Source organism: Tursiops truncatus, chromosome 11 (assembly GCF_011762595.2).
Source record: "Tursiops truncatus isolate mTurTru1 chromosome 11, mTurTru1.mat.Y, whole genome shotgun sequence".
Taxonomy (NCBI): Eukaryota; Metazoa; Chordata; class Mammalia; order Artiodactyla; family Delphinidae; genus Tursiops; species Tursiops truncatus.
In genome coordinates, this window is record NC_047044.1 from 37,727,815 (window position 1) to 37,751,057 (window position 23,243).

At 38.6% G+C, this 23,243-nt stretch overlaps 1 protein-coding gene across 8 annotated transcripts in view; it reads left to right on the forward strand.

The window, feature by feature from the left end:
* LIN7A (lin-7 homolog A, crumbs cell polarity complex component) overlaps window positions 1-23,243 on the forward strand; it is a 394,724-nt gene that overhangs the window by 222,216 nt on the left and 149,265 nt on the right. For 7 of the 8 annotated variants that reach the window (XM_019952195.3, XM_073788376.1, XM_033866292.2 and 4 more), the window contains 2 exons: window positions 10,783-11,001; window positions 17,120-19,500. In XM_019952195.3, coding sequence (XP_019807754.1) covers window positions 10,783-11,001 — 219 coding nt within the window. In that variant the 3' untranslated portion in view covers window positions 17,120-19,500. Of the gene's footprint in view, window positions 1-10,782; window positions 11,002-17,119; window positions 19,501-23,243 lie in introns of those variants that run through there. The other variant, XM_033866291.2, reaches the window with a different exon arrangement.

Here is a 23,243-nt window from a genome sequence, read left to right on the forward strand (position 1 = left end):
ATACTGAAGGAAAAAAGAAAACTATTCTGGTTGACAGAATCCTGATGCCATTGCAGCATAATACAAGCTGACATCTAGGGAGAGGAGATGGGATGATGTATGCCACGCTTAGTGAAAGGGAGATTTCCCATAAACTCCCTATAGGCTAAGCCTTTTTCTAGGTTGCAAAGTCTTTCAAAGAACCTTCCAGTGTTGGTCCTGTCTGCATCACATCATAACCCACCTGCCATAAAAGTCAGTGGAGACTATCTGAAGGATGGGGTTTGGTATTTGTCCTCGGGGATCCAACCAGTGTCCAGGTATGCAGGCCTGGTTCATCAGTTTAAAAGCCTCACCTGAATCTGGATACTCCTCCTAAACTAGCTTTGCCATTTAAGCCAGGCTCCATCATCCCTGGGATTCTACAGTACCAGAAGGAGATAATGCTCCGTGGTACTAGACCTGTCTTTAGGGTGTTGGCAGGGTTTCAGAGTGAGCAAAAATGACTCCCCCGCCCTCGAACCTATTCTTCCAAACCTTTCTCTTAACTCAGATCCCTCCTTCCCTTCCCTTTCCTTTCCTCTCCTCATGCTGCCCTTTGGTGTTCAACAGACCCATCCTTCTTTGATAAAATTGCTCCCCCCTATGTCCACTGAAAATTCAAATTCCACAAGGGCTACTGCAAAAACAAACATTTACTGAAGATATATCATGTACCAAGCACTACTATGCATTCTTCAATCTTTACATTTTCCTGCGTCTTAGTCAGTGACCAACTGTCTAGGTTTGCCCAGGACTGAGGTATTTTCTGGGACTTTCAGTCCTAAAACCAGGACAGTGTCCATCGGAGACCTGAGACACAAAGAGGTGAGGTCATTCTCTAAAGGTCACACTCTTCGACAGTGATTTGTTATGACTCAAACCGGGATCCTCCTAATCCGAATCCCTGGCCTTTCTGCCCCGTCACACTGGCTGTACTCAGGGTTGGTCTGACGATTTGATTAGGAACCACACTAGATTTTAGTGACTGAGATGTATTTGCATGTTTAAGTGGAGCTGTAATGGTAGCACGTATGGGTATGAGGGAGGGGATTCTTGGTGGGTATGTTATCATCACCTCCACAACCCCCCTCTCAGGTCAAACCAGACCTGGAAGCAAATATCAAGAGTCGGCAATTTTGATATTCCTGCTTCTGGACGTTTGCGAGAGGCTCTGCTCCTGGGGGGGGTTAGTGTCACAGAGTGTCACGGCTTGGGAGAGTGTGGGTGGGCAGAGCACGTATTTTGGAAGCACAGATCAGCGTGAATCCTGATGGGAAGTGTACCCTGGAACTCGGCTTCCCGGGTGAAACCTACCCCTCAAAAATTAACAGACCGATTTCAAGATCTCATTTTCTAGGAATATTTTTCCACACAGCTTTGTTCTGGTTCCAGATGTCTAGTGTTCACATTTGTACTCTTGAAGATGGCTGTATGTGTGTGTATGCGTATACGTGTGTGCATGTGTGTGCATGTGTATATATGTTTATTGAGTGTATATGTATAGGTATACATGTATGTGTGTGCATGTGTGTGTTGTATTTATCCCAACAACCATCAGGACTTCTTTTGCCTCCTGTCGGTGCCAGAACATTGAGGGTTAAGCAGAGTTACTATAAAGCATTACAACTGACATGTAGTAGCTGTATTTGTTTCCAGTTTTAGGCTCCGGATCTGAAAAGGTGGGCTCAGATCAACCACCTGTTAGATCTGTGATTTCTGGTGCTGATTTTTTTCTTAAAGCTTTTGCTTGCTTTAAATTTTCTGCCCCTGGGCCGACTGCTAGTGCTCTGCATTCTCTACTTCCATGGTTCAAAAAATTTTATATGTATAACTACTCTCACAGGATAAACATGTGTGTAATTACATACACTTTTTTCCCCCATTAACCTCTTTGCTCTCTTGTCGTGTTTGGCTATTTGATGGTTTTCCCCTCTCAAGTTTGCTCACATTATGCATGCTCCTATCAAGAGAATTTCCTGCACGCTCTTCCTTTCCCTAACAAAGTCTGGCACCGTGGAGGGACTGAGAGAGCAGTTTTTCATGAATAAATGATGATCATTTGTAATTAGCATATCAACTGTATGTATGGAAATGATGCTTCTAAATTACTTGACTGTGATTAGAAGCAGTTGATTTACCTAAGTAGTTTCAAACCTTCCAACAAACTCCATACATAATTAATTTAGTAAATACATTTTCTTTGGCTTCCTAGATAATATAAAAGAAACTTCTACCTATTCCAAAGGCAAATTATATTTTGTTGTTGCTGTTATTGTCCTTAAGCACCTGAAGCCCTACAGTGACATGATCACCCAGGAAACAGTTCAACAAACAGCTCACATTTTTTGGACCCTTTTAAAGTGTCAGGTGCTCTTCCAAGTGCCTTGTGTATATTATCAATAAATGTAATGCCCATAATGATTCTATAAAGTAAACACTCTATGATACCCTTTTTACAGATGAGAAAATTGAGGCGTGGGGATGCTAAGCAGCTTGTCGGAGCTCACAAAGCTGCTAAGTTAAGAAGCTCAAATTCAAACTTGGGCAGTACTGGCTCCTTAGCAGCCGCATAGCACAGGGAGATCAGCTCGGTGCTTTGTGACCACCTAGAGGGGTGGGATAGGGAAGGTGGGAGGGAGACGCAAGAGGGAGGAGATATGGGGATATACGTATATGTACAGCTGATTCACTCTGTTATAAAGCAGAAACTAACACACCACTGTAAAGCAATTATACTCCAATAAAGATGTTAAAAATATATATATATAAATGTGTGTGTGTGTGTGTATGGCTTATTCATTGACTAAGTATTTATTGAGCACACAATAGATGCTGGGCACAGAGATAAATAAGACTCATCTTGCCCTCGGACAGTCTAGTGACAGCAGAATGGTTGAAAACTAATAAATTACAGTGCACTGAAATAGATATTAGCATTTAGGCAGGAACAAAGTACTATGGGAGAGAATTAGCATATTTTTTCCAGAGGATAAATGTACTACTTTTTATACTTGCCACTTTTCTTCAGGAAAAGAGAATACATTTAGAACAGGATATTAACATATTTGAGAAAAGGAAAGGATCAAAGAGTCATAAAGGTTTTTTTCTGAATATATCCTATAACCTGTGTGGAGATAGTTCATTTTTTTTTTTAAACATCTTTATTGGAGTATAATTGCTTTACAACGGTGTGTTAGTTTCTGCTTTATAACAAAGTGAGTCAGCTATACATATACATATATCCCCATATCTCTTCCCTCTTGCGTCTCCCTCCCACCCTCCCTATCCCACCCCTCTAGGGGGTCACAAACCACTGAGCAGATCTCCCTGTGCTATGTGGCTGCTTCCCACTAGCTATCTATTTTACATTTGGTAGTGTATATATGTCCATGCCACACTGTCACTTTGTCCCAGCTTACCCTTCCCCCCTCCCCACGTCCTCAAGTCCATTCTCTACGTCTTCATTCCTTCCTGTCCTGCCCCTAGGTTCTTCATAACCTTTTTTTTTTTTTTAGATTCCATATATATGTGTTAGCATATGGTATTTGTTTTTCTCTTTCTGCCTTACTTCACTCTGTATGACAGACTCTAGGTCCATCCACCTCACTGCAAATAACTCAATTTTGTTTGATAGTCCATTCTGAATTAAACATCCAGTCCATATGTTTTTTTTTTAATGACCAAAAATGCTGACTACAGAGCTACACCAAGGCAAAATCGTAAGATTTCCCTCACCTATCCAGCCCTCTTTCATGGAGTGACATAGTAAAGACACTCCTAAGATGGCATTTACTGTTTGAGGTGGTTATAGTCTAGGGCACTATGTCTAAACACTAATCTGCACATCAGTGGCTGGCTGGCTGTATCAGAGTTTTATAATGTCACAAGTTCCTAGCTCGTATTGCTGTGGACCCTGATATGGCAAGTCTGGGATACAGCCTAGGTCTCTATATTTTAAAAGTGTTTAAGTTGATTTCTGTGTACATCCAGGTTCAAAAACAACTGGTCTGAAAATACCCATGAATAGGAGAACCACTGACATGCTATTTACTTTCTCTTTATTATCTTATTTAAGGCTATGGATTAGTAGGTAAGAGCCTAGTCTCTGGAAACAGATCTCAGTTAAGTTCCATCTGACTAGCTGGGGACTTGGGACAAATTTCTTAAGCTCTCCATTACCTCTCCATTACAAAGCAGCTAACAGCGCCTTGCACTCAATAAGTGCTCAATGAATGTTAGAGTATACACACACACCCCACACACACACCCACATTTATTATGTATAGACACACACACTCTTAAAATAATATCAAAACACCTTCATGGACTAAAAGCAAAACTATCATAAGAACAAAATGAACAGTCACAATTACCTTCGTGGGAAAGGAGTAGGTCTGTCTTTGGCTATATTGGGCCTTTTCAAAGTTGAGAATAATAACCCACTAATAGTGAGCATAGAGTCTTATTCTGCTTCTTCACTGGCCAACTCATACACTTTAGAGCTAGGAGTTGACACATCCTTGTCATTAGTTTCTATCCTTTCACATCATGTAAAAACCGACCCACCATTATCTAAATTAGTTAATCTAAAAAAGCAGAATGAGGCTGTTGAAAGAGCAGTCATTAAGAATAATGAGTTCTAATCCAGCACTGCAACTAACATATTGATAAAATGGACCAAGTCACAGCCACTCTTGGTCTTTACTTCCTTATGTATTAAGGTACAAGGAGATAAACGAGGTTGCTTCTAAGGGCCTTTGCAGGTATGATATTCTGAGTTTGTGAGCTACTTAATTGTACTAACATATCATAACTCAATATCCTTGATTTCATTTTATTTCCTGATAACATTATTTGGTTCTTAATCCAAAAGAATGACTGATGCATTTAGGAGCCTATGCATAAACCTGGCTCTAGATACTCCTACAGCAACTGAGAGGTATAGCCAACTCTCGGTTATCCAACAAAGTGTTTAAGCAGCTTATCAGCAAGCTGGGTCAGGATTATGTCCATGTAATCCTCACAGAGAAAGAACCACATGCACATGAAGACCTGGGCATGGGCCATTGGGCAACTGATTGTGCACAGATATTGAGATCCCTTTCCAGGGCAGGCATCTCTTCTGTCTGAGGTCTAGCCAAGGTAAAAATTTAACAACTGGTTTTTCTATAACAGGGGGGAGAGCACATATTGTGAGCAAATTCATGTATGCAGTGTAATCCAAAGTTCTCTCTTATTAGAGGGGATTCTTAATCAACCAAGATACTGAGTGTACCAAGAAATAGCAGCCATTTTGATAACTCATATTGTGTGGGGGGGAAAAAAAACTACTGAAAAATCAGAATGCAACAATGTTTAAAAGTTGGTTCATTTATCAGCCACTGACTTGCCAAATTTGCATCAAAGTAACTAACTTTAAAATTTCCCACAGCTTACTACTACTACATGAGATTACTAATGAAACAAGTATGCGTCTGGTTATTTACTGAGATCATTTTTCCCAGCTTCCTGAATGAAAATATATTCCTTTATAAACATTTTAGAAGATCCAGTTCTTACGGTTTTTCTTCAGTTTAGTATTTTATTAGTTTGTATTTATGCATTTGGAAATGGTAATATTAATAAAACCACTTGAACTCTGCTTTTCATTTGGATTTCTATCTGTGTTTTTTAAAAATTTAGCAGCGGAAAGAAATATTTTCAGGATGGGAATGTCCATTCTTCCTGTGCATTTTAATTTACTTTGGTAAAGGCTCGTGGCAGGACTAGGCACTACTATGGAGTAGGTAATATTTCTCTTTAGGGGCTTTTCTTTTTTCAGACCACTTCTCTTTGGTCTAAGTTTCCTGGATACCTAGTATACCCCCATGCCTTCCCCACCACCCCTCACCTCCTTAATGACATCCAACTTTTACCAGATGTCTGTTGGAAAGCCTTGTTAAATTAACCCATGCTAATGACTTCCTCAAATTGCAATAGGTACAATAAACTCTTAAAGCAATAGGTACAATAAACTCTTAAAACTACAGAATTTCTTTTAGAAAGTATAGAAAGCTCTTATGGAAAGTATAAAGTTCAGGGTTTTTTAATAGAGGAGGGAATTTCACTTTGAAATTGAAAGTTTTCCTTGGTCTCCTCAAATCACATAAGGGCCACGTTTTCATCCTATGTGAAAAGCTGGTGTTACAGGTTTTCAGTGACTACTCAAACTGAGCTAATTGTTATAAAGGACAATTCCTGAATCAGGAGGGTGTGTGTGTGTGTGTGTGTGTGTGTGTGTACACATATCTATATCTGTAATAGAAATCTTAACTGTTTACAAATAAACTATTATATTTCAAAACATGTTTTAAATATTTAGCTTGAAATGAGGCATAGTTTCATTAAGAGTGAGAGAGACTAAGTCAAAAGTAGGAATAAATGATAAACTTTCAGGGCTAAGGGAATACCTGCTGACAGGTGTTTGTTCCTCAGCGTGTATACCCTAACTGATCAGATAGCTTTTTCTATGCATGGAACAGGAAAGGTTGTCTGCTTTTTTGTTCTTACTTTAAAAGGGAGAGAAAGGAGAGAAAGCTGCCTTATTCTTATTAAAAAGTTATACTGAAGGACTAAAAGCACTCCAGAGATAAATTATAGCTTAAGACAAACATATGCCCCCCAAAGTATTTATAAAGTAGGCAAAGCCAGTGGAAAAAGAGAGCCACCCAGAATAATCCTCAAGATTTTTCTGAAAACAATTTTAAAAACAAAGTTATTGAGTGTTTTAAATGATAGTCTTATAAACATGCTTATATTTCTTCAAATCTCTGAGTTACCTCTTAGTTTCTATTATACTGCTTAATCATGTGATTTGTATTATTTTTAACACAGCATTTTTAGTAGTAGAAATGAAGAAGTGTGACACTGCCCAGATCCCATGTGGGTTCTGTGCCCTGGTGGGAAAGACAGACTGAAAAGGTAGAGTCAGACTAGGAGACCCGTTAACTCTGCCGAGCCCGAAAGAATCTGAGTCACCGTCTAAACCAAAGATAGAGCACTGAGGCAAAAATCTGGATTCAAAGACCATGGAGTCTGCTTTTTTTTTTTTTTTGCGGTACGCGGGCCTCTCACTGCTGTGGCCTTTCCCGTTGCGGAGCACAGGCTCCGGACGCGCAGGCTCAGCGGCCATGGCTCACGGGCCCAGCCGCTCCGCGGCACGTGAGATCCTCCCGGACTGGGGCACAAACCCGCGTCCCCTGCATCGGCAGGCGGACTCTCAACCACTGCACCACCAGGGAAGCCCCCGTGAGATCTGCCTTTTATCAGTTGCTAACTGTATTGCGGAGAGCAGCGCTGGGGGTGAGAGAGGTAATCCTGCCAGTTCTGCAGGGCTGAGTATGGCACACCAGCCGTGTTTCTCAGCCATTCTCTATGGTGAGAGCCTGATGGTCCCACGTATTAGTCGCACAGCCCTCCTGTGGCAACTCTAAATAGTAGGCAGAGTGCCTAAACTGGGATAATGGGCCTCCAAAGGTCTGGCCTAGAATTTCCAACCCTATTAATGAAAGCAAATAGAACAAAAGCCAAAAAGAAGTCTGGAGACTAATCATCTGGCCTAGAAAATGGGTGAACCATTGTTATTAAAACATATAAACATGTAAGTTTTAATATTAGAAAAGAAACTAGAGAAGGGTATGAACAAGCAAATCAGCCAGTTTTCCTTTTAAAGGAGAATTCCATACATTAATTGTTAATACATTAACAATTCACCTTGGGGCAAATTACAAAGAAATTACAAGCACACTGAAAACAGAGTTTGTGTTATACAAAGTTGTCAAAGTTTTCCCCTGTCCATGTTCTTCCAGAGAACTTAGTAGAACATGACTGGTAAAATAAATGCTTAATAAACATCTGTTGAGTGTCCAAGTCAATGACTGAGTGAATAATTAAAGGAATAAATTAATCAGTGAACAAGCCTATTTTCCTAGGCTTCCGCCACAGATAAAAATTCACTGGACTCAACAGCTATTTATAACCCCTTGCTCTCTATTTAACCCAGACTCGGCAAAGGAGTGGTTATATAAGTTGCCTCCAGGGCTCTCCACAGTCATTTCTTAAACCCTTAGTATCTGCCTGGTTTTCAGACAAATGACTGAAGGCCACCAATGGCTATCTCATTGCTAAGTTCAAAGCGTTTTTTTTCTGCAGTCCACATCCACCTCGCTGAAGCAAATGACAGAATGGAACACAACTCTTAAGTCTCCAAATCTGTACAATAGTCGTAATTAGAAACCTCAAGATATAATTTGTGTGCTTGAAATGCAAATTGTTTTTTGTAACTCAAGATAATATTCATTTTAGCCCCCCTTCTCCTTGGCTTGTGAAAATGTAATCTCAACCAATTTTGGGTGGCCTTCTCTGCCACTTCAGTGCCACTCTTCAGTATTCTGGCAGTGTTTAAGCCTATCTTGCTCTCTATCTGTCACATCACACACGTTTCTCCCCCGAGCTTTACCCAGGAAGCAAGTCAAGAAGACCTTTGCACTTGGATCCTATAAAATCGGAGTTATGTCATCTACCCTGGGGGTCAGCTGAAAGGGAAGGACTGCCTCCTTTCTCAGGGTTCTATTATGTCTGATTACAACTTTTCTTCTCTTTTACTACTCCCTAATCCCAACCTGGAGAAACCTTAAAAGGGTTGGGAAGTGTATATATGTCCATGCCACTCTCTTACTTTGTCACAGTTTACCCTTCCCCCTCCCCATATCCTCAAGTCCATTCTCTAGTAGGTCTGTGTCTTTATTCCTGTCTTACCCCTAGGTTCTTCATGACATTTTTTTCCCTTAAATTCCATACATATGTGTTAGCATTCGGTATTTGTCTTTCTCTTTCTGACTTACTTCACTCTGTATGATGGACTCTAGGTCCATCCAGCTCATTACAAATAGCTCAATTTCGTTTCTTTTTATGGCTGAGTAATATTCCATTGTATATATGTGCCACATCTTCTTTATCCATTCATCCAATGATGGACACTTAGGTTGTTGCTTTGTGACCACCTAGAGGGGTGGGATAGGGAGGGTGGGAGGGAGGGAGATGCAAGAGGGAAGAGATATGGGAACATATGTATAACTGATTCACTTTGTTATAAAGCAGAAACTAACACACCATTGTAAAGCAATTATACTCCAATAAAGATGTTAAATAAATAAATCTCACATACACACACACACACACACACAGGGAGCCTCTTTGAGTTTACTTATAGTAAACATAGTTTCCCCAACTATTGTCTGTGCCATGACATTCAAAGAGTATTTCTGAAACTCAAAAGCCAAGAATTGATTTATTTTTTGTTTTCTGTCACATCACATCTATCTTATAGGTATGTGTGTATATCTGACTTTATCCTTAGTAAATTTTCCTGAAAGTAAAAATCTTCATTTTTAAAGGGTTTATCCAGTGCATAACGATAGTGCCCTCCAGAAAAACTGTACCAGTTTGTGTTATATTAACAGTATATGAGTACCTTTTCCCTACGTCCTTTTCAGTACACCATATTTAAAAATACATCTTTACCATTTTTAAATTAAAAATTTTTTCATCTATATTTCTTTAATTATTAGGGATCTTGGACATTTTTTCATAGGTTTATTGGGCATTTTAAAAATTATTATTTGTCCATGAGTTCTCTCGCCTATTTTGCTTAGATCTTTACTGACTTGTAAGAGCTCTTCATTTGAAGAATATTAACAAATTGACTGTCGTGTATTGAAAATATTTTTTATAATTTGTTATCTGACCTTTCATGGTGTGTGAGACATAGAAACTTACAATCTTTAAATCTGATTTTTGTGGGGGGTTTTCTTGGTATTTTTACTTAAGAATTCCTTTTGCATTGCAAGATGATGAACACTGACCTGTGCTTTATTTTAGTTGTTTCAGCATCATTATTTAACAATCCTTTTCCCCTTTGGTCCAAATTTCACATTTATCATACAATCAAGATTTATATATGATGGATCTACTTCTAGACTCTGTTTCGTTCTACTGTTCCTTACTACACCAATAAGACACTGCTTTAAGCACTGTAGATTCTTTTTTTTTTTTTAATTATTTTATTTATTTTTGGCTGTGTTGGGTCTTCGTTTCTGTGTAAGGGCTTTCTCTAGTTGGGGCAAGCGGGGGCCACTCTTCATCGCGGTGCGCGGGCCTCTCACTATCGCGGCCTCTTGTTGGGAGCACAAGCTCCGGACGCAGGCTCAGTAGCTGTGGCTCACGGGCCTAGTTGCTCTGCGGCATGTGGGATCTTCCCACACCAGGGCTCGAACCCGTGTCCCCTGCACTGGCAGGCAGATTCTCAACCACTGTGCCACCAGGGAAGCCCTAGATTCTTAATAAATGTTAATATCGGATAGGCAAAGTCCCCATTCGTTACTCTTTTTAAATTTTTTCCAAAGTGTCCAGACTAGTGCATTTACTCTTTCAGGTGAAATTTAGAAATTCCATTCTAAATGTTAGTGTTATCGTTTAGTTCTTCACTGTTTCTCACCCTCCTAACTTGAACCTCCATTCAACCCATCCTGTACCCTAGTGCAGCCTAACCTGCCCACGATTCAGCTACAAATGTAATAAATAATAACAATGGCAATACATCTCATTTGCCATATCTTCTTGAAATTTCAGAGTAGGATTGTACTATGACACTAATTTCACATTTGGCTCTCGAGAAAAGAACATGGAAACTCTCCCCTTTAAGAAATGTCACTGTCTTTTCAGAGTGTGGAAGGAGAACACCATGAGAAAGCTGTGGAGCTACTCAAGGCTGCTAAGGACAGCGTCAAGCTGGTGGTCCGATACACCCCGAAAGTCTTGGAAGAAATGGAGGCTCGCTTTGAAAAGCTACGGACAGCCCGGCGTCGGCAGCAGCAACAATTGCTAATTCAACAACAGCAACAGCAGCGGCAGCAACAAACACAGCAAAACCACATGTCATAGGTAAGAGGTGCCTTCTTCTATACAAGGAAAGTCCCTTACATGTTTTTTTTTTTTTTTAATATAGTTTCTTAGACAGCTGGAACATAATTACTAGATTTAATAATCCAAACAAAATCAAACAAATTAAAAAAATGACCTCAGAAAATGTAAACAAGACAGTTGCTTACTTTATGTCTCATTCAGCCATATTCCCTGCAAATGTAAGGTATTTTTGAAAAATGATATTCTTTAGGAGGCCAGGCACACACTATATGATGCCTTTATACAAATTACAAAAATGCAGCCTCTGTGCAAACCCAGATCCTCAGGCACATGGCTATATGACAAGAGTGTGGGCTAGATTCCAGCCCCCCTCACCTCCTTGGCCAGTTGTCTTTGCACAGTGTACAGACTAAACTGAAACAGTTTACTAGAAAACTGCTCCACTGAAAAGAATGAAATAGAGACCTGGCAGTGTTTATGCTCTGAGAGATTTTGAAATTCTCTCTGGGTGCTCAGTTAAAATGTGTCTAAGGTACACCTGCCTTCTTCTAAATTCCACTTTGTGACAAAGAATGCTAAATCAGGTTTTTGCTACATGTTTTTAAGAAAATTCAAGAAAAAATGTTAAGAGTGAGAACCACCATCTCTGAAGTGCCTGTTATGTGCTAGGCTCTCACATGTCATTCCTTATCCTCAAAAACCCCTTCACAGTAAGTATCACTAAAACACCATTTTTTAGATGAATGATACAAAGCTGCAATAGCTTCAGTGGATTCCCCACAACCACACTTACAAGAATTATTGTAATAGAATATTTTCCCTTCTTATTTTGCCAAGTATTTCATGTGCCAACGTCAGAAATTCTGGAGTTACATAAATTTTCCTTGCTATCCTTTGGAAGAGACAGTTCATATTGTTATATACCTCTACGCTATGATGTCTGCAAATGTGTATTTGAAATGAGGTTCAAATGTTCTTGGGAAGATGACAATGGGTAGTGGTGGTTTTAACTCATTCAATATCAGATTACTATTTGCACACACTGAATTCGAGAAGAGATTTTCAACTGTTTTGCGCCACTCATGAAAAGAAGCTGCATGGGGAAGTAAAAAGAGTATGGGATTTATTCACAGAGAGTTCTGGGGATTCAACTATCTTTCTTTTATAGCCTGCTAGTTTTGTTATATATATATCACAGTTTGGTGTCTTTATCTAAAATTACATTCCATTCTAAAAACTACATTTATTTAACAATAAATATTTATTTGTTACCGTGATGGGCCAGGCACTGTTCAATGGGCTATAGAAACAGCAGGAGCAGAGCAAAATCCTTGCTGTCATGGTGTTTACATTCTGGTTGGAGGAGATAGTTAATTTACAGGTAGATAAAAAATATCCTATTGAGACCAGTACTTTGTAGAGTTAAAATCGTGTGCTTTGATAGAGACTGGCTAGGTGATGACCTTCTGTGAGGTGATCAGGGAAGACCCCTCAGAGGAGGTAACATTTAAGCTGAGGTTGAATGACAGTGCGAAGCCAGGAAATGAGCATAAGAAGAGGAGGAAATAGCCAGTACAGTAGCTCTGAGGCAGATGTGAGCCTGTTTGACGTTTGAGGAATAGAAAGAAAGCTGAGGTAGTTTGGCAATAAACAGTGAGAAGGACGGTTAGCTAGATGGGGGCCAGGTTATAGAGAGCTTTTTAAACTGCTTAGGGAAGTTAGATGTTATTGCAGTGGAAACCACTGAAGGTTTTTAAGCAAAAGAGTGACATGATTTATGTGTTAAAAAAGATCACTCTGGCTGCTATGGGGAGAATAGATTAGTGCAGGGTAAGAGTAAAAACAGAGACCAATTAGGAGACTATTATATAGGAGTCCAGGCAAGAGATATGGTGGTTTGGGCTGGGATGACGCAATGATTTGGATGCATACAGACAAGTCATTTTGTCCATATCCTCCTTCTCCCTAATCCGTTTCAAACATAAAGGTACTTCACATTTGTACTTTCAGAATCCTTGCAAAGGTCTTCTTGCTAATAATAACAATCCAGTATTCTTCAGTCAAACACTGACACTCTTTTCCTGAACACATTTTTTCTTCCATTCTCAATAATACAGACTTGTACCAATTCTCCTAAATTGTTTTACCACACTGGCCCATAGTAAAATTGTTTTAAAATGTTTTAAAAGAAGTATGTTGTCATTCCGACTTCTGAGGTCTTACTAGAAGCTTCCAGTATTTATGCTCATTCAGTCATCTTTGGAAGTATACAACTTGGCTATAAATACTGCTGGGCCATATACTCAATTCCATTTCTCTGTTCCATCAGTCTTCATTAAATCACTTGAGAATTTCCCACTGTCTCATTATCGAAGAGTAACATTTTTAATAAAAGGCATTTAAAACCATGTTTATTTGTTGCACAGGATACGGTAAAGCTCTGTTTAAGTGAACATGAAATTTATATCTATGCCGGCCAAGACAGCACTTGTAGTGCACAGGATCATGGACCCTTGAGATGAAACTGTAGTGACCATTTCAAGTACAAGCAAAGTACAACTCTGTCATGTCATCCATGGATTTTATGGTGGATTCAGTCAAAGAGACCTACATTAGTTCTTGTTCAACTTTTAATTAATTAGATTTTTTAAGGATTAAATGGGATTTGTTACACTTGCTAACTCATACTGTGGTTGCTTTTGAGAAGAGATCTGAAACTATTTACTTTGAACAGATCTCTGATTTTTTTTTTTTTAAGTTTGACAAGTCAAGCAAAGACCAGGTAAAGCAAAAATACTTGTCAGATATTGTCTTACTGTTTATCACAGGAAATGTAACTTCTGTTCTATAAATTAGAAATAATATTTTGTCTGAGATGGTAGACGTTATTAAGTAACTAGCAATGGTCAGTGGTACATACAGATGGAAAATAGGTTGAATGCAAGTAGTGTGTGGAAAACGTGTCTTATGCCTACTTTTAATTTTAAACTTCTCCTGAAGCGAATCTCAGTTGTCTTTTTCCCTAACTTCCATCTTTGTTAATCAGGAAGAATACACTACATTTCTTAAATGCAGTAAATATGATCACTACATAATTACATTACAGAAACCTAAGCAGATAATATGAATATAGGTTTCTTTTTAACACTGTACCCACTTTTTGTAAGAAAGTGTCACATTTATTCAGCTTTAAGCATTTTTTTCTCTTTTTTTACTGAAGTGTAGTTGACTTTGATTATTAAGTTTTAGGCATACAGCATAGTGATTTGACATTTATATGCATTATAAATTGATCATCACGATAAGTCTAGTTACTACCTGCCACCATACAATGTTATTACAGTATTATTGGCTATATTCCCTATGCTATACATTGTCCCATGATTTATTTATAACTGGAAGCTTGTACCTCTTAATCCCCTTCACCTATTTTGTCCCCCACCCCGTAAGCATCTCATTTATTTTATTTTGTTTTACTTATTTTTACTTTTGGCTGCATTGGCTCTTCGTTGCTGCCTGTGGGCTTTCTCTAGTTGCGGCGAGCAGGGGCTACTCTTCATTGCGGTGCACGGGCTTCTCATTGCGGTGGCTTCTCTTGTTGCGGAGCACGGGGTCTAGGCGCGCGGGCTTTAGTAGTTGTGGCACACGGGCTCAGGAGTTGTGGCTTGCGGGCTCTAGAGTGCAGGCTCAGTAGTTGTGGCACACGGGCTTAGTTGCTCTGCTGCATGTGGGATCCTCCCGGACCAGGGCTCGAACCCATGTCCCCTGCATTGACAGGTGGATTCTCAACCACTGCACCACCAGGGAAGCCCATCATCTCATTTTTTTTTTTTTTTTTTTTTTTGTGGTACGCGGGCCTCTCACTGTTGTGGCCTCTCCCGTTGAGGAGCACAGGCTCCGGATGCGCAGGCTCAGCGGCCATGGCTCATGGGCCCAGCCACTCCGCGGCATGTGGGATCTTCCCAGACCGGGGCACGAACCTGTGTCCCCTGCATCGGCAGGCGGACTCTCAACCACTGCGCCACCAGGGAAGCCTGTCTCTTTCTTTTAACAGCTGTGCTGCTCTACCTCTTTCTTCAATGGCACCTGCCCTTTCATATCCCATCCCGCCTCATAGACACATTCACATGAGCTTTCCAGGAGTTCAGTCTCACACTGCTTAGAGTTGGCGCTAACCCTCACCACTGACCTCTAAAACAGTGCCCTGTGCTTCAGAGTATTTCGCCATTACAGCTCTGTTAGTTTCCTGTTGCTGCCTAAAAATTACAAAACACATTAAATGTCTTAAAAGAATACAAATTAATTTTCTTGTAATAATGTAGGACAGAAGCCCAAGACAGTCTCATTGGGCTTTCAGAGGCTCTAGGGGAAGATTCATTTCCTTGCCTTTTCCACCTTCTAGGGGATGCCTGCATTCCTTGCCTCCTGGTTCCATTCCTCACCCTCCAAACCACCAGTGATGGTCGAGTCCTCACATTGCGTCCCTCTGACCCCTGCTTCTGTCATCACATCCCCTTCCCTGAGTCTTTCTTCTCTCACCGTCTTCCACTTTTAATTACATTGGACCCACCTGGACAATTCAGGATACTCTCCCTATTTTAACATCAGCTGTTTAGCAAGCTTACTTCCATCTACAACTTTAATTTCCCTTACCATGGAATCTAACATATTCACAGGTTCTGGGGATTAGAACGTGGACATATTTCAGCGGCCATTATTCTGCCTACCACAGTGGCTCATTGAAAAATTAGCAAAGCAATTTGATCAACAAAAATTCAACTAATGTGAAAATGAGGCTTTTATTTTTTAAAAAATGAATCATTAATCTGTTCAGTTGTAAATCATGGGAATGAGGGAAATAATGAGAACATTTGGTGCAGGTGGTTCTTCCCAGTGGGTATCTCAGTGATGCACAGTTTGGATGCCCCGTGCTCTCTCAGCTGCTGGCATATCCCTCAGGCCTACTCCCCCTCTGGTAGATGAAGAGACCCAAGACTCTTACTAAAATTCATCTGCTCTAAGTCCCATTCCCTTAGGACATGTAACTGTATGATAAGTTAATGGATTAAAAACTCAGTCACCTGGAAGCTAAGGGACTTGAAGGAAGTTTTTCAATGTGAGACTCATGAAAATGGTCTGTTATGGAGATTAAATAAGAAAAAATATGTAAAACTCTTTACAAAATATGGGCAGTTGGTGAGCACTCAATAGTAATAGTAGTGGCAGTAGTACAGCAGTGAGAATGCTAATGGCAGATGATATTTTTACGCAGTATCTTGTTAGGTGACTCCTGAAGAAGTACAGTGGCCTCAGGCTTGACCTTCAGTTCCACGCTGTAGCCCAAGGTGCTTTTAGGCATTTCTCTAGAAGGCTTGGTGGCTGGAGAGCGCTGATGCAGAGTAGGCAGATGGCAAACCTACCCCCCCCACGCACACTTTCACATGAACCAGAACAATTCGTTAAAAATTTTTTTTGTATGTGGTGCTCTGCATTCATTGAAATAGAAATATCTGCAGCTTTAAAAACAAAGATTGAAAACCACTGTTCTTTCTGCAAGAAATGACTCCATAATGGTAGAAAAGTGACAGGTCTGGGGGAAGGTTTGGGGAGGCTGCTCCCCCAAATGTGACCACGTGGGGCATCTGCTTACTCTGTTCTACTCTGTGTCAGGCTGGCTGACCTCATAGGAGAAGAGACAGGCCTACTATCTGCTTTACAGAAGGGATATTGGTGCTTCCAGCCTATCAGAGAGAGGCTTTGCTTGCATGTATCTCAGCAGGAGCAACACTAATCACCCTAAAAGTCATAATATATAAAAGTTATCTCTTCTTTGCCTTCGTGAAGAAAAATAGAGTCATCTGGAATTGGGAGGAAGAAATGTTTTACATTTGAAATGTTTCCAAACTGATTTTTTAAACTTTAATCTTAGGGAATAACTGTGTCTTTTCCATCCTCATTTGATAATTACTTCCTTTGCAGACATCAGTTTTTTCACATGTGGAAGGCTGTGCATGAATGATAGCGCCCAAAATAATCCTTGCTGTTCTCACATAGCACATGCTTCTTTGATATTTTTAGCATATTGTAGTTGAATACTAATCACTGATTTCTCTTCACTCTTTCCCCCCCCTTTCAGGTCCTTGAAGCTACTTGATCAAACACCCAATAGTCACAAGTTTGAAACCGTGCTTCAGAATCCCAGCACATAGTAAAGGAAAAGACAACACTGATAATTATACCTGTCAAGAAACTGTGAACACGTGGTGTATAAATTCTTTACAAAGGCAACTCCGCACCTTCTTTCTCTGGGGCTAAACCCCCGCTGCTCACGTGCTCTTTACACACACAGACCTTCCATTCACTGCAGTGGGAATTCTCAGTGTGTAAAGGGAGAGGTTTTCCAGTCTGCAGACTGAAACAGAATAAGAAGAATAAAGTCCATGACTTTCAGATAAATCACCAGGGCCAGGGTTAAGTGAATCTTGGGTCTATAGCTTTTCCAGAGAATAACAAATCCCTCATTAGGCTATAGTTCAAACTGCATCAGTTCAAGGTCGTCGCCACTTAAAAGAAACCTACACATTGCCCCTCACCCAGACCTGTTCCACCTCTGTATTGCTGAGTTGTCTGAATTAGAATTCCAGTTAATTGCAAATTCAACCTCTGTTCCCCTCTTGAAAATGGCAAGTTATTATACTCTATTTATACTCAATTCAGGTTCTAGAAGCATTTGGCTTTTTATTTTCTGTTTCCATGAATTTTATTATGCATTAATAGAGTGGGCAATTTCAACTCAACTTTTAGTTAGTTAAAAGCAAGGATAGAGAACTCTAGTACTGTTTTTTGTTTTTTTTTTAATTTAAGTCTTGCTTGTATCTATTCTTATTAATTCTAACAGAATATAATGTCTTTTATTCCACAAAATATATATTATCAGAGTGTATTTGTCACAAACTTAGGTCTTTTCTTACCAAGTGTTATGAATCTGGTAAGAGAATACTAGCAAAGGACCCGGCTTCATGAACTGATCCTCGTATGATATTTATATATAACCCTGCTCTCAATATTTTTTGTTAATTTTATATTTTTGATTGATAAACTGGAGAAATTTAAACTCTTTTTACCTACACGGATGTGCTGTCATAGAAGTCTGTTTGATATTTCAAAGCTTAGGGCTTTACAAAACTAAATTATGGATGTGCATATATATATATATATATATATATATATATATATATACACAAATATATGTCATACAAAATCTAGATCATTTTTCCCAAGTATAAACTGGATATGTTTGGGAATATAAGATCAAAAGTATTATTCCTCTTAAAATTAGGCATATGGAAACCAGAGATATTAATATTGTGAATGAAAAGATATTGCTGCTTCTAGGGTAAAAATATACCTACTTCATTACACATATTCATGTACGTAAATAGTGAGATATCTTTCAGAAAGTATCATTTACTATAAAATGATCTGTTAAAATCATCTATACTGATCATAACTTTTAACTTATGGTGAATCTAGGCACATAAGTCTGATTTTACTTTATGGAATTAGCAGGAAGCAATAATTATTTGGGCACTTAAATACCTTAGCCACACAAATGTACCTGAAGAAAGAATAAATGTCAAGTTGAAACATTCTAGAGAGATCATTAAAACTTGAGGCAAATATTTGAATATTCCGTTTTCTCAAATGAAGAAACTGATTCCCCAAGAGACAATAAATTTCACATTTCAGATAGTCCCTCAAATTAGAAATTTATGAAGCTCAGTTTAGGAACTGTTTTCTTGAAAATAAAACCAATTGGAACTACCCCACATGTTTCATTTTGCCCTGTCGGGTGGTGTTATTGTCAATACCAAGTTCTGCCTACTCTTCATAGCCCATCACTCAACAGAGGACAAACAGTAAGGAAACCAGGAGGTGCACCTATTTCAGCAATGTCCTGCCGTGGTAACAGATTCCCATTCTTGAACACGTATCACTTTTTACTAGAGAGAACTGGGGTGGGGGTGGAGCAAGGGTGAGGACCCTGAATGTTATGTAAAATAGGGTTACAAAAGAGGTAAGCATGACTAAGGGAATGAATGAAGAATACAGGACTATTATTCAGTTTGAAAGAGGTAGTTCCCATTTTTATAAGAAAAATTTAATAAAACATATATTTTAGTTATCATTTAACAGAAAAATATTCAAGCTATTCAGGCTATACCACAGACTGTCATAAAGGGAAATCATTGCACCCTTGTGATGAGGAAATGGTCATTTCAACACATCTCAGTACACTGTATAAATTTGGAGCTTAAGGTATGTTTTTGTTTAGCTGTAAGTGGTTGGTTACTATTAAGTTAGCATATGTTTTCATGTCAATATAAATATTGTCATGGTGTTACAGAAGCAACTGTCAAATGGGCAGACAGCTTACATTTGTGTTTTCTGGAAACCTTTGTATTTTATGCTTCATTTGCATAATGTTTTGTGCTAATAAATGTATGCCAAGTCGTTTGTCCAAGTGAAGGGGCAATCCATCACACCTAAGGCATCTAAGGACAGATTACGTGTCACACTAGTCCTGTTTACAAATGACCAGTCAGATGGCCAGTTTTCTTCAGTAAAATCTAGTTGTTGAAATGTAAGCTTTCCCCTAAAGTTTTCGTCAAAAGTAGCTACTTTCGTCAAAAGTAGCCAGTAGACTTAGAGAGGCTGCTTGTGGTTGTCTAAAGGTTCACTGAAGCCAGAGGGAAAAGGAAGAAAGTTACCACAACTTGTATTAATGCCTTTTATTATTACTGATCATATTAGAGCCACTGACAAGTCCAAAATCATATTAAAATAAAGACATATCATGTTGCTCTTACATGAAGCTTTATAGTAAACAAATGAGATATTAAAAGTTGGGGAAAAATCTGTTGTGACTATTCATCAGTGATCCTGCTGAATTTTAATTCTTTCCCTTGACCTAATTGGTGGCCAGATTTTTCTAAACTCGATCCTGCTGAATTTTATTTCTTTCCCTTGACCTAATTGGTGGCCAGATTTTTCTAAACTCTTTCCTGCTGTGATTTTGAAGGCAAAATACACAGCATAGTTCAGTAAAAGAATCCTTAAACCTTTTCACTGAGGCATTTACATTTTGATTCTGTTGCCATTTGAAATAGAACCTCCACAGGGAGATAATGAGCTTAAATTACAATTGACTTTGGAAAGAATAACAGATTTTGTGCTTCCTCAATCATGTAATCAATAGGGAATTCTCTAGTTATGTGAACTACGACTATCTTTTAAGACAATGCTAAGATCTTAATACAAAATCTGTCATTCAGGAGCTTTTTAAGAATTCAAGGCTGTCTCTGAAGAACTTGGCTGGAGATGGATTATACCAATTTACAAATGCAGTTTTCAACCATGACAAATCAAACTGATCTGATCTCAGTTCATTGTACTCAACTGTGCCCATAGGATTCTGAGACGTTGGAATACTTTGTCTACATTATTTTTAACATCTATAGGTATTTGTGGATGTGTGAATAATGCTTGAGTTTCTCATCTTTTGGCTAGTTTGTGTTTATCACACAGACACAGCCTGTTAGTAAGACCAGCTTTAACAGCATCATGAAGTAGAAATCAATGCTCTGAAGATTCAGGGAGGCCAACGTAAGGCAAAATCTCCTGCAACATGGGGTAGTCCTACCCATCTCATCCCTCTCTAGATCATAAAATCCCTGAGAAAGGGCTATAACCGCCTTGTGGACTGCTGTATCCCTAGCATCTGGGATAATGCCAGCACAGTAGAGGCGCTCAATTAATATTTGTTGAATGAATGGACAACTAAATAAATGAATGAAATTAGACAAAAAAATAAATTTTGCCTTCTGATAATTTGAAAAATTTCACCAATTTATATTATCCTGATTGGCATTATAATTTCTGAATTACATAATTAGAATCAGAATTGACTCTTTATAAATACTTTTTAGATATATGAATTTGGAATCAATTACTTCAAAGGCTTCAAGGGTTTGAGAACAGTTAGATAGGAATGTTTGGGGATTCAGAGTTTTTACAATGAATAAAACTCAACCTTTCTAGCTATTTATGAAAGGTCCCTGAGTTGTATGACAAGGATGATCCAAACATGGGACTCCATTTATAAATTTTGTAAAATATTTTCATTTTTATAAAAGAAGAAAATTCATATCATCAAGCATATTATTAATATGTCCTTCAATATATATTAACCACTTTTCTCTAAGGCTTTCATTGTAATTGGAGACACCATCTCTAAATCTTTTCCTGCTTTCAAAAGATCACTTCTTTCTTATTTGACTCTTAGAATGTACCTGAGCTAAAGATTAATCACATAGCAATTAAGACTTTTCCATGTGTTTATTCATCTAACAAATATTTATTGTATACCTAGCATATGCTACGTTTTGGAAATACAATGGCAAACAAGACAGATGCGGCACCCCCATGGAGTTTGCTGTGAGGGGCTCCTCAACACTTGCTCTAGCAATAACTAGGGTTACTGTCTAATGGATCCTTCTTCACAGCTAATAGAAGAAATGAAATCCCTTACCCCATGGAAATCATGAAAGACTCTGCACATATTTATGTGAACTTGCTTTTCTAAACACACCACTCAAAAATGCTGCTCAGTGTACCCAAACATCATAGTTATACCCCAGTGAGGTAGGTAATAATTTATTCATAACTAACACTTATTTAGCTCTTACTCCTACCAGTGAGGTAGGTAATAATTTATTCATAACTAACACTTATTTAGCTCTTACTACTATGCTCAGTACATTCATAGACTATATCATTGAATCCCTTCAACAACTCTATTTAGTAGGTTCCATTTTATAGACAAGAAAACTGAAGCACAGATATGTGACCTGTCCAAGGTCACACAGTTAGCAGATGGAACTGGGATTTGAACCCACACAGTATAACACAAAAGCTCATGTGTCTAAGCGTTATCTGTGGCTTGGGGGACACCATTACATTAAAATAAATGTCAGTAACATAAATGGGTCACTGTATATAAAAGTTCTTTGAAATTGTAAAGTAGTATATAAAAAGATATTAGTAAAGTATTATGATCAACAAACCACATCAGTGGCAGAAACAGAGTGAGAATGCAATCTTAAGTTGCAGCTTACTCTCATGAAGAACACTTCAAGCCAGGGAAATGGATAAAAGTACAGATCCAGAAAATTTCTGACATGTGATAACTATTGCAATGACTTTTGAGAATTACTTATTGTTAGCCACTGTGTCTATTTGGTGCTACAAAAAAAAACAAAAAACAAAAAAACTGAAAGAACAAAATCCCTTGCTGTAAGGGCTTATGATAAATATACAATGGGGAGATGAATCGAGGATATTCCACATTTATGGGGAAAGATTGGGCCATAGTACTATTTTCTCACCATTGCATGTGATGTTGTCTTTCTAATTGTTTTCATTATTTTTCTGAAAGAGCTGCAAAATTGTGCAGTGGTTCAACCTGACCAAAGTGGTAATATGCTGCTGGGAAGTAAAAGTATTAGATACCAGACTGGAATTATTGTCTTCATTCTCAAATTTAAGTTCTTTTAAAGCATGAATATAGAGGAACTTTTAGATGCTGAAGGCACCTGAATATTTGGATTTATTAAGTAAAATGAATTAAGTTCCTTGTGTTTCTCCATTCCAGATCATACAGTGAGGTCATGCTATTGAGGGGTTAGGTTCTAAAACCAATATGAAAGGCAAAAATTGAGAAAGAGGAATCATACTCATTATTTAAATTTATTCTCCCTCTGGCCCCTCCCAGCTAAATGGGCATATGATGCAACTTAAATGCTGGTTCATATTTGTGGAAGCAAGGAGTATTCTTAAGAAAACTATATTACCTCATCATTCTTTCCTACTACCAGCTAATTAGCTCCTTCAAATAATATTTTGGAAAGTTTAGCTTTACACGTAATACAACAGTAAACTCATAAGCCTTTTGTCCAAAACGATACTTAACTTCTACTTCCCTTTTGACACTTTTATTTTTACTAATGATATTACCGTTCTCTGTACAAATCTACTGAGCTTTCTCATTTGCCATTCACATCAATTCTTACATTCTACTTTGACAAAGTCTCTTGCAACTATCTTATCCATTTTCAATATTCCTACCTATGAACAGAAATTTAGTACTTTTTACTAGGACTTCTGTGAGCTTTTAACTGTTTTCCCAATTACTGTGTCTA